The 12,812-nt window shown below is 41.9% G+C and overlaps 1 protein-coding gene across 4 annotated transcripts in view; it reads right to left on the bottom strand.

Moving 5' to 3' along the window:
• UTRN (utrophin) overlaps positions 1-12,812 on the bottom strand; it is a 1,396,454-nt gene that overhangs the window by 983,592 nt on the left and 400,050 nt on the right. For 3 of the 4 annotated variants that reach the window (XM_085612275.1, XM_085612279.1, XM_085612277.1), the window contains one exon: positions 8,074-8,254. In XM_085612275.1, coding sequence (XP_085468401.1) covers positions 8,074-8,254 — 181 coding nt within the window. The remainder of the gene's footprint in view (positions 1-8,073; positions 8,255-12,812) is intronic. The other variant, XM_085612276.1, reaches the window with a different exon arrangement.

Genomic DNA, 12,812 nt, shown 5'->3' with positions numbered 1-12,812 from the left:
CTAGAAACCACCTCCTCTGCTCCACTGGCTGATCTGCACAGCAGCCAGCTCATCTGCACTATGCAAAGCTCCACCTATATGCATGCACCTCGTCCATCCTATCTCTGCCCACACGAAAGCCCCAATTCATCTATGCAGCACTCAGCACAGACATGGCAGAGCACAGGCAGCCATCTTGAGCACAGGCATTTACACCGAGTGGACAAATCGTTTAAAGAAAAATACAGTCAAACCTTCTCACTAAACACGTCTTTTCACAGAAATAATATTGTAAGCAAATGCATAATATGCCTCTTTACACTTCTTATTCTTAGCAACGTTCTCCTCGCACAATTTTCTGATGCAACTAACAAGCTAATGGTTTTATGCTCTACAAAAAACCTCCTATCAAAAAGTCAGACCTATTGGTTTTGTCAATGCTTCATATTTATCGAAATGGGCTCTGCTATTTTTTGCAATCAAGTTTTTTGAAGCGGCAACTGGAGTTTTGTACGATGCATGAGCTGGGCGAGCCCTGGTCAGTCTATTCAGTCTGACTTATTGATTCAGTGACTTGAAGTGTAATTAACATACTTTGTTTTTATCATTGCTGACCTTGGCATTTCCAGCTCTTGGCTCTGCAGGGGAATGTACCGGAAATCCCTACGAGAGCTACATGAAAATAGGTCTCTTACCTTACAATGTGTCCTTGCGGAGCAGGAGCTCGGGGTCTCGAAGAAGGAATCAGCCCTAATCCTCAGGTGACTGTGCTGGAGCCATAAGGGGTTCCTGAGAGATAACGCCCCCAAGAACCACACCCGCTACAGTGACAGGGGGCCATGGAGGAGGATATTGCAGAAATGGGCTTTTAACTTGAGCTCAGAAGTTCCGCGTCCTTCAGTGACACTGGACCTGCTTCTGGGAAGTGTTCAATGACAAACCGCCTACACCCATTAGGTGCTAAGGTTGATTCGATGTATCGCTCTCTAAAGTGCCCAGGTGGACAAGACCTGAGCTGAGGGGCTAAAGGCGCATTTAATCTTATTTCCTCAAATGAATCTATCCACAACTATTTCTGAAAAGCCGCTTAATGTTTCGCATCAACTGCGTCTACTGTGGCGGCAATGACTTATCTAGTCCGAGGGCAATTATCCTATCTTATCTTATCTTATTTATTTATTTATTGCACAAGCGAAATCTTGCATAGTTCCAAATTGTTAAGTTGGCCCTGTGTATTACTTTCTCTTGTTTCTCCAATTTATTTTTGCATTGGTTTAACAGTGTAAACATAGTGTACGTCACACCAACACTGCATAACTTTAGTAAATAAGATAGTAACCGATGAATAACCGAGTTCAGACAACATATCATGTCCATACTCCGGGGGCCATCTTGGTATGATTTGGAGGTATACCCTATTAGGATTTGGGCTTCATATGGTTGTAACCAAAGGAGGGGCACGAAGGGGCCTATATCCACTCTAAAAAGAGTGGAAGGTCCAGCATAAAAGGGGTCCAAATGAACGTTATACAAAAGGAGATTATGCCGTTCCTCTATTATAAAAACATCTAGAAGTACAGAGTCAGGGAAGACAGAGAACCCAACTAACCCGAGGATTGGGGTCCGTGTGGGGAATCCATATTTCGGATAGTAATACCCTCACACACCCTTGCAGGTGTCATGCTTCATCATATGGGCTGCTCCTCGTCGGGTCGGCGGTGCAATACCTGACGGGCTCCCTAAAGTAGGGGCTCTTTGTCGGAGATCTTCTTATCCGAATGCCGTATGGTGAAGTGCGAGTGTGGGGGCAGAATGGTGTAGAGTAGTATAATAGATTAAAATAGGGAGAGGAGTACCGAAGTAAGCAAGTTTTATTCTGGGGGTCTCCTACCCTAATTAAAAATGGTAAAGAACAGAGAACAGGGCACTCACCCGAGAGTAATGTCTCGTGTAGTGTGGTTCCTTGTTTTACCCAATGTGGGTCAACATGTTTCTCGCATATGGTTGGGCGTATCTGTTGACCTCAAGAAGCTCTCTTGAGAAGTACCACTGGTGGTATTCAGATAAGCGAAACACCCGCCTGGTATCTCAACAAAGAAAGCCGGCAGTGTTTTGGCAAAATGTAGAGAATTAAACTGCACTGGCCACAACATATCTCACAGCCATAAAAATAAAAAGCTGTAGCTATAGGACCCATGAAATCAAACAGCAAATCACAGAACGGCTGCTGTAGACTCTGAGGCTCGCAGTCTGGATGGCACACGGGTATGCGAATAGCGAGCTCTACAAATTTACATTCACCACAATCCAGTAATTTAGTCACTGACTGGGCAACAGCGAAGTATGCCCTGGCTCTTTTGACCTTAACCGAGCACGTAGAAAGGGGATCATGAAATTGTCCAGAAAAAACAGCCAGACAAGTGAGTCTGCTTAGACAATAGTAAATCAAAGATCGTTTCTAGATCTTGCTCCCCATGCCATGCAAGCATTGTCTCCAGCATCCAGATGATAAGAGAGACAATGGAACTCCATTTTGTGTAGTTGTAACCATTTGAATGTTGATTGTACAATAGAAGAACATTAACTTATGCTAGATTCTTTCTCTGAAAATAAGAAACGTACAGATCATGTGCTTGGAGTCATCACGAAACTTCATAAACTAAAATGTCACTTGGCGGATAACTGGCGAATGATCTTCGGAAATAAAAATAAGAATGAGACAGTGCTACACTATTGGTCTGGGACAGAAAAACGGTCCAGGCACTAAAATAAAAGTGCCCCTCACTAGCAAATCAGACAGCTAAAAAAGAAGCCCAAGTTTGCAAATAGGACAGTTTCAAACTTGTAAAGACACAATGCTTAGCTGTTCTGCAAGGTGTTGGAAACTGCATGCCTTTGTAATAGCTGCAGACAATGTTTATTGCAATATCAGGGAAAACAACACTAAAAACCGGCCCAGCAGACTATAAAACAGGCCCACAAACCTAAAATGAAACGGCTCACACACTGACCTTGCAGACCAGCCCCTCGGACACTGCCTGATTTCCCCATAGGCCAGTCCAGCCCCGGTTACACCTGAAAACTGAAAAGTCTCAAAATACAGTGCCAATGAAAAGAAGGGGAAAACTGCACATGGAAAAAAGTTATAATTTGGGTATAACACAGACTGTTACACCAGAGGGTTTGGCCAGTGCTTAAATTGTAAAGAAACAAGTGCATACGTTCTCATCTTTTGAGGCTGCTGCCAGCCCTGCTGAATGCCGCAGTGGCCCAATACTGAAACTGGCTGGTTTTCATGCCAATTCATGCCTCTATATTCCACCACCCTCCAATTCCTGTCTCTTTAAATCACTCTTATGGGTTATTTTTATCTCTGCTTCTCCTTAGAGTGACAGGGTTTCTATCTTTCTCTTCCTCCTCCTTTTTAGCCTTTCGCTCTCTTTTTCTGTGTCAAAGTCTGGTTATGAAAAAAATCCCTGGTAAATAAAACCAAATGAGTGCCAATGCCTAACTAACACTTGCAACTACCGGCACAAATTAAGAACTGTCCCAGTGGCTCTCAAAATCCCCTGATGTTTATCTGTGAAGTCCCAGACCAGTTTCAAACAATATTTTCAGAAATTATTATTGTGTAGGGATAAACTATCAGCTCGGTGTGGCAATGAACCTTACTATTGGACCTGTCCAGGAAGAAGGGACGCAATTGAGGGTCTCTAGAAAACACCCCTCTTCAAATCACATTAACCTTATCCTTTGTCATTGCTGTGGCTTTTAGTTAATTGGGTCTTTTCCAGTGCTGGTATATTAATCTACTGTAAGCTATACTTTTGTGGCAGTCAAGTTGGGGGAGGGAACTTTTTTTCCCTTAAACATGTTGGCCTCCCAAGTGGGTGAAAATCTTTCTGCTGAGTTGTTGAGAAAGATACCTTTTGGGCACTGGTAAACTTCACAATGAGCCAGTGTGATGCCTTCTTTCAGCATCTCGTTGATATGTGGATGATGTCACTGAAACACTACCTTCATATCGAAATACATGTCCGAGCTTCTTTCAAGTCCCTTACAGGACTGGGCCTGTGGGCTTTTATATCTGGTCTGGCCTTTCTTGCTCCATGTATGCAACCCAACAAACTTTTTGAGGTGCTTATTGGGATAGGGTAGGAGAACAGGGAACTGCAGAGCCTACCACTATGACTCCATCACCCGCCACCCTAGGAACCAAATTAACAAAAAGCAAGATGGAAACTCTTCCCAGTCCTATCCCTTCCAATTTAAATCTGCACTTTGTGGTTCTGATCCCGGTTGGTGGAATGGATGGAAAAGATGGAGGGTGGAAGATGAAATAAGCAAAAAGTTAATGAGAGAAGGGGGCTATGGTTAAAGATCGAGGAGAGACTGTATGAAAGTTCACAATGGATGATAGAGGCAGGGGATGGAGCACCTAATCAATGACAGGGTGAACGACCGGGTGAGACATCTTACAATATTCATAAAATATCATCAAACACATAAACAAGTACTATGACGAGGGAACTGAGGCAATGAGAGAGACGACCAAGGAACCCACAGATTAGTAGAGGCCAAGATCCATTTAAGAAAATGGGAATAATATACAAGGTTCAAAGAGAGAGGACTATCATAGGATGAGTGAGAGGTGACAACAGTATATAGAGGATGACTTAAGGTCATCAAGACAGAAAAAATGGGTCTGGGGGCAAGGTCCAGGACCGATGAGAGAGAAGGCTAGCGCATATGCTGGATGAGTTAAGTCCATCAATAGCCGAGGGGATAGAGAAGGAACTGGATCATAAAACAAATGACAGAGGATACCACATTTCTAGACAGTTGTGAAAGTGAACCGAGGCACAAGCAGGATGGCAGAGTTCAGTGGGGAACAACTCAGATGCGAGAGGGGTCAAGGGTATTATATGGATGAAAGTAGTGATGAAACCACGGCATCACGGCAGCACGGCGAAAGTTACATGTCTTATGGACACAATACACGACTGATATACCTATGTAGGTAAATCAAAGAAGGCAAACTGACTGAGACCATCTGCCAATCTATTATATACCTGTAGAAGGGTGGCCTAACCAAAATGCACAATGTACTCTTTTACAAATAACACAGCACAGCATATTCAGCACTGTCTCCTATTTTATGGTGCAGTTATACATTTCAGCAATCAAGGGACACGTGTCTTAAAATGAGCCTTTCATCTTAAGTTTCTGTTCTGAAATTGTGTCTGCCCGTCATCTGGTTGAGCAATTGTGGAGCCAACCAACCCGTTCCAAACATATTTATATTATGCCTACACATGCAGGAGACCAAGGGAGAGCAATTATGGATCAAAATGTATTGAGGAGACATTCTCCTGCACAATGAAGTAAAAAAGAAAATGACAGAAAATCTGAACACTATCACTCTTTATGTAGTCAATTGCAGTCAGTTCTACCACCCACTGATAGAGTTGCTAAGCTGTGGATGTGGCACAGTTCTCAATTTTTTAGATGTTTCCCAATAGCCTATGATTTGATATCTGTAACTAAATACACCGACCCTAAAATGACATTTTGGAACAGTCTCTGTTATTGGTTGCCTTCAACAAATCCACTAGAACCTGTCAACACCAGAGACCAATGGAAAAGTATACCTGCCTAGCATCACCACAGTGAGGAGACATAAGAAAACATAGGTGAAATGACATTTGCCAAAGTCATGCTCTAGCACCAAGGAGAGTTAAGGGAAATGTCATAATTGGTCAAATGTGCAGGATATCCTAACCGTTCTCCAAGGCAGCTGATCAGATACATCGACACTATCACAGGTCAACATGCGGAATAGGGTGTGAAAAGTTTAAAAACACAGATTAGTTATGGTTTGTTTAGGATCCCTGGGTTGAAATCTGCCCCCACTTTAAATAACCACAAACTGACAGTTTGATGAGATTTAATTTAAACAATTCTTGCAGAGCTAAAGAATGACTGCAGACATCAGTAGTTAATTACATGTAAAATCTATATATCTGTAATGTTGACTCTCAGGAGACCTTAATAAAGCAGCATATATAATCCCTACCTGATTGTATCGTTTCTCTGAAAGAGTGAGAAGGGAAATTCTATCCTTTTGCTAAACTGCCACAATGAAGAACAAGCATTTGCAATGCAATAGGTCTCGCATTACTAATAGTAGGATGTATTGGCATTGCAAATAATAATGCAACACCAATAACTCATACATTTAGTAATGCGAGACCTAGTACATTGCAATTGCGTAGTGAGTCAGGAACTAGCATTGTATGTCTCAGTGTAGTACCTCAACCTGCTACTAGAGGTCCCTAGTGAGCAAGGCACCAGCACTGCATATCTCGGTACCGCAAGCTGCTCCTAGAGGCCCCTAGTGAGCAATGCACCAGCACTGCATGTCTCGGAGCAGTATCGCAAACTGCTCCTAGAGGTCCCTAGTAAGCAAGGCACCAGCACTGCATGTCTCGGTGCAGTACCGCAAGCTGCAATAGAGGTCCCTAGTGAGCAAGGCACCAGCACTGCATTTGTCGGTGCAGTACCGCAAGCTGCTCCTAGAGGTCTCTAGTGAGCAAGGCACCAGCACTGCATGTCTCGGTGCAGTACCGCAAGCTGCTCCTAGAGGCCCCTAGTGAGCAAGGCACCAGCACTGCATGTCTCGTGATGTACCGCAAGCTGCTCTTAGAGGTCTCTAGTGAGCAAGGCACCAGCACTGCATGCCTACGTGCAGTACCTCAAGCTGCTCCTAGAGGTCCCTAGTGAGCAAGGCACCAGCACTGCATGTCTACAAAGTTGGAGTTATTGGCATTATAAATGGCAATGTTTTTTATCTAGCCATGTTGCAGGTTTCAGTACCATATGTGGCCAAACAGGGACTTCTTTTGGTCATATATGGTACTGCACCCTGCAGAAGATATGTTAAATCCATCCTACCCAAAATGCATTGCATTCAAGATTACGCGTATATTCAAATAGCTAAGTCCATATTTACAATTAGTAGCTTTGAAATGTGACAAAAGAAATATTACATTAATTTCGGATTAGGTTGTACTCTGTGTGGAGCGGATGAAGGGAAATTTATAGACAGCCTCATATCAATGTGAGATGTTCTAGTGAGTGAAGTAACCACTGCCATCCTAGCTTAGTACTACAAGTGTGTGTCCTGCCTGAAGCCTTTAAAGAAAATAGTGCCTTGAGGCCATAATTAAAACCTAGGGAGCAACAACACATGTAACAGGGGTTATCCTCATGGGAGGTTACAAGAAGAGACAAGGCAGTACTATGATGGGACTACTAAGCCTATTGACCAATGAAAAGCCACCATTTACAAAGGACAGGGACAGGAGCCAATTAAAAAGATGGGCAGAGCTTTAGGCCTATATCATGAATACAGAATGTCTCGAAGAGACAGAGCAAGCGCTGCCTAGGCGAGACATAAAAACAATAAGAATATTCATGACCTACATGCCCTCATAGCCATCCTAAAAGGATAAAAGGGTTGCGCCTCCAAGCAATAGATTTTAGAGCCTTTACAAAAGTTGGGAAGACACTATTTATACTTTTCCAAATTCATGGGGTTACTATCATCAACAAATGTACAGTGCACCATAACCCCTTATTACCCAATTGCCTACACAGAGCACAACCACTATAAAAATCCACACATATGTAGGATTGCCAGATTCAAGTTATTCAGAACAAGACAAAATGTCTTTAGTCTTTTAGTTTTTACGTTGGTGCTCTGGAAAAATAAGCAATTTTGTTAAACAAGTGCAAAATATCTCCTACATATTGAATGTGCTGTGGCAATTGCACCAATAAATATCCCTTAAGCATTTAAAACAAAACATAGTTGTCTGTATGGATGCACAGCAAAACAAAAAAGTGCAGGTGTTTTAGTGATTTAACAAACATTTTAAAAATGGTCTTGGCTGAGCAATCACCTAAGCAGTGAAAGAGCAGAGTGTAACCTTGCAGAATTCTTATAGATCCAACTAAATATAAGGGAGCAGAAATAAATATTACTTTATCCAGTTTTTATAAAAATACAATAAATAAAATGAGTTAATTCACCTTTCTGGAGTTCCAGACATCGGTCCTTCACTTTCTGAAGGACAGTGCTATAATATGCATGAAGACTGTCCATGCTGTCTTCAATAAAAGCAGGGGCATCAGGCTCAGAGCTAAGAACAGAAGCCCTGGAACGCAACTGTTCGAGTTTTGGTGACAGACTTTCTAGGTGAGACAGATTCTGCTGTAAAGAAACACAGTAGAACACATAAACATATGTATTTTACAAAATACAATAGATATGCAATCCACAAAATTCTAAATTGATAGCTCCGAACAGTACAAACTTTCTTGGTGAAGCCTTGCTATTGGTAATATAACATGAAAAACAACACAGATATTCCTTACGGATAGCAATAGTATAGCCATTTCTACATACTCAACTTTCACATGCTGCTGCATGATTTAACAATCTATGGGGTGAGCTCAGAAGAGAGACTTGATTAGTGATATTGAACAATGAAGGTGTTGGCCTTAAGCATGTCTCAAGTGACCCACACTACCCTTCACCTTCAAACTCTCTTCAGAAAGTATTTTCTTATGACAACGTGTCTTGTTTGCCTTAACTTCACGTAGTAACTAATAATGATGTCAATATATATGCTTCCAATGACTATCACACAGGGAGATAGGACGGGTCCCAAGTGAATATAGACATTCTTTTACTCCACATTTGTAAAGTGTGACTTATCACCCCATGGGTATCCAGGCGCTAGGGGCCGTCTGGGAGATTAAGTGAGCTACTGCCCAGAGTCACATGATGCTGAGCTGCTGCCGGGGATCGAACTATGAGCCCCGTGCTCCAGAGTCAGCCGCTCTGGCTGCTGCGCCACACCACACCTCTAGAGCAGGTGAAAGCTACTAACTACTTTTACAGTTTCATAACATTTTTCTTTTATAGAATGCATCTTATTGTGGATTCCCATGCTGTCTACCAACGATTCAGAGGTGTTCTTTTTATCACAGTGGGGGCAGGTGCAAACTTGCAGTAGTCTCAAATAGGTGTCTTAGTATTATCAGTACTTTATCTGACTCTCCTATTGCCTGGGTATTCACAGAGTAGCATATGCAAAATTATGGACTGGGCTCATGTGGCCTCCTTCCATATGTCTTTTAGAGGTACTTTTCTTAAGGACGCTAAGGTTGCAACTTGGTTTTAGGTATAGTGCGTTAGTGGTGTAATAGTGGGCTGTATATTACCTAGCTTGTTACCTTATTGAATGCAGCTAATTATCCATGTGGCAATGCCAGCCTCTCTAATGGCTTTGCAGATTAATTCCAAGCCAAAATTGGTAGATTTCATAACATTTGCGCTCTTTACTGCTCTTCCAATATCTAATGTGAAAAAGGGGACCTGAAAGAAGGTAGGAAATGGCTCTCGATATGAAGGTAGTGTCTAAGACAACATCGTCATCATCATCATATCAACGAGATGGAAGAAGGCATCTTGCAGGCTCATTGTGAAGTTTTCATATGGCAGGGTGCATAGTACTTAAACAGTAGGACATGTGCACTTAGATTATACATGTCCAGGCAGGTCATTTTTCCCAGCTGTAAGGCTTTCTCTCCCATATACTAACATTGGCTTACCTTATTTCACTTCAAAATTGATACATTCAGTTTGGGACAAGATAGAGAAATGCTTTTAACACTCAAATTAATTGTAATTTAAAATTCTCTTTGATGGTAAAGTCGGATTTTAGGTTACTATTTTGAAAATGGCACTTTTATTAAAAAAAATTGTCAAAACCAAATGTGACTTTCTGCCAGTGTCCGAGGTCACAAGTCTGTAAATGGCTTTCCTGTGGTGTTTTGTGTAGTCCAGACATTGGGGCAAAGGGGCATTGGGTGTGGGTCAGGGCGTTCCTCGCCAAAGTAGGATATCCTGGGGGTTGTACTCCGCCTTCCTGAGCTTCCAAGGATAGCTGCAGGGCTTGCTATCACCCTTCCTGACTTTCAAGGGTTGCCTGCCCAGCCTGCTGAGGAAGACAGCCATTTGCTCTGTAGTCTGGGTGACTTGGTACAGTGAAAGTGCATTCTGGAAATAATTTGAAGTGAATTCTGAGAACCAGCCTGGTGTTTATGAATTTATATAAAGCTGTCTGAAACTGCAAGATCCTGAAATTCAGTGACTCATCTAAGAAAAACAATTTGCTAATAAGAACGGCACTTTTAAAGTCAACTTCCTAATAGGACTTTTATTGATTGGCTTAAATTATGGTAACGTCAGTTTCGCAACTGCTGAATTACATTCTGCTCCAATGACTAGATTCCCCTTGGGAGACATTACCTTAAGGGTTTATGAGAAAGCCCTAAACACAGGAGCTTCCAATGGAGGCGTACGCCTGTTGTCTCTCATAGGGGCTACGAAAGATACTTTCACTTACGGCATTGTTCACTAGCACGCTGTCAGTAAAACTGGGTGTATCAGAAGCTTTTGAAATGGAGGTGCTCACATTTCATCAGATGTGGAAACCATATTTGCCTCACCGACATCAGTGAGCATCATCATAATTTGACAGAATTTGCCAACAGCAGCAAAATCAGTGGAATTGGTGATAAAACACACCTAAGTATCCTACTACAGATAACCAGCATTCCACGTGAACTGCACCTTCCGGAGTCTGGGTACACGATCTTGGCATTTTCAAGTTTCTTTAATTCATATAAAACCTACAATTGAAGTTTCCCAAATCTTGTAAAAATGTAATTGAGAAATGAAAGCTTTGTTTACTGTCTGAACTGCTAGCTCACTGGTTACATCTGGCTCATGCTTTTCTGCCTGTTTTAGGTATATTTGTCATGTCTCCTGCTGCATCTTTTATTTAATGTGTGAAAATTAATGACAGTGTTGCCCTTTGTTTGAGTAAATAAGATAAGGTTAGTATGTTGTTTTGCAGAACACAACTACTGTTATAGTGTGGAACCTTGAAAAGTGTCAAAGACTAGAGCTTCTGTCTTCAGTTCTAGAACAATGAGAGGGCATTGAAGTTGTGAATGCCCAATTTGGTTTTCCTTAAACTGTTGTGGTCCTCATATGAGCTTACCACGATGTGACGGTGGGGTCTTTTAATTACATTCATTTTAAGGGATGAGGTCTGAAAATGGCCCACCCGCAGGTTCTTGAGAGCCCAAGACTCTCATCTAATAACATCATCTAGATCCTCCTGATTCCACAGGCTCAAGTTTGTGCCGTTCTGGAAGTGGCATCAATGGGGTAGGCACAAGGCACCAACTGAATTGTTGATGGCATTATACTTAACATTTTTATCACTGTTCTCACGGTGAGACGTCCAGAGTCGTCAGAGATTGGGGCGATGTGTGGTCCAGGGTGATTGTTTCGCAAACTCTCATTAGCTCTTCCAGAGTTACATGATCCACAAGAGTACGGTGCCTATATTCACTCCCGAGAACAACTTCTGGTGACTGGAAGGTAGGATGGAATATTTCGAATTCACTGTGATTCTCAACAAACAATGTGATCTGATAATTGTGCCCACTTATCAGAAAGCATACAAATGCCGTGTGCATTAGTATGTGGAAGTAGAAACCATGTAAACTGACATTTAAGAGAACTGAATGATATTTTGGTTTATTAACACACCGGACTCTGCTGTGCTTTGATATCCATTTAGCTGTCACATGCCCTATAGTTGTCTTACAGGTCTATCCATCTTTGGGACAAGGAAGTACGTGAAGTGTGTGGAGTATACTGCTACTCTCTCCATTACTGGTTCTGCCTCAACTCCCTATTGATTTAGGAGTACTTGTAACTCCTCAAACAATAAATGAAGGTCTGTTTTCATACGTCTTCGCATACTACAGAGGACCAGAAGACAAGAAAAAGACTCTGGATTTATCCCTTCCTTCGCCCTCACTGTCAACATATTATAGAGGAAGACGAGGAGCTTCAGGATTAGTTCTCAGCTCATAAGTGGAAGGGCTTGATGTATATCTAGCCAAACTTGTAATTTGTAGTTAGAGAGACCACAGTCTGAAACCACGAGGAGCAACACCCACTGGTTCACTCACATCCTGATTCACAAATTGCCAACAATATTCACAAAAGGGGTAATTCGAAGGGCAAGAACTGTAGGCTTCTGTATTGAGACAGGAATGTCCTCCACAAATGTGAGACATGTGTCCCTAACTCAGACAACGTACCGTTAAAAAAAGAGACAACCCAGTTTTAGATGGATGCAAACAGACCCACAAACAGTTGCGATTAAACCCCTGGGGTGTGCAGGTCAGTCGTCATCTTTTCAGATTTTGTATTAGAATTTTTAACTCATGGATTAATTTTTGCATTGTTTTTTAAAGTGATTATATCGAGGAAGAATGATATTTGATGTGAATGCTATGGTTATGATCACTTTTATACTTTTACTTCAAAGACTGAATAAAGTTTATATTGATTGGTTGATTGATTGATTGACCCACAATCATTAAGTTTGATGAGGGATGAATGCATATAGATAGGGTTTAGACAGCACGATTAAGAGCCAGAAACTGCAACCATGTCTTCAGTCCTGTGTGACCGAGTCAACACATCTCCCTGTCTTCTCTGTCATCAGTCGCTGGTGAGAACATTAGCCACATAGACAAAAAACGCTATGTGAGTCAGCAGCTATCATAGCGCGCAAAGCACTTGCAATAATCGCTTTAACTATCACCAGGGTTTTTAAAAGACTGAATAAAGCATTCAAATGCAGGTGTTCATTTAGAACCTTGGTGTACTTAAG

The sequence above is a fragment of the Triturus cristatus genome, chromosome 6 (genome assembly GCF_964204655.1).
Source record: "Triturus cristatus chromosome 6, aTriCri1.1, whole genome shotgun sequence".
NCBI classification, from domain to species: domain Eukaryota; kingdom Metazoa; phylum Chordata; class Amphibia; order Caudata; family Salamandridae; genus Triturus; species Triturus cristatus.
Note: the sequence above shows the minus strand (reverse complement) of the source record. Positions and strands in the feature narration are given on the sequence as shown.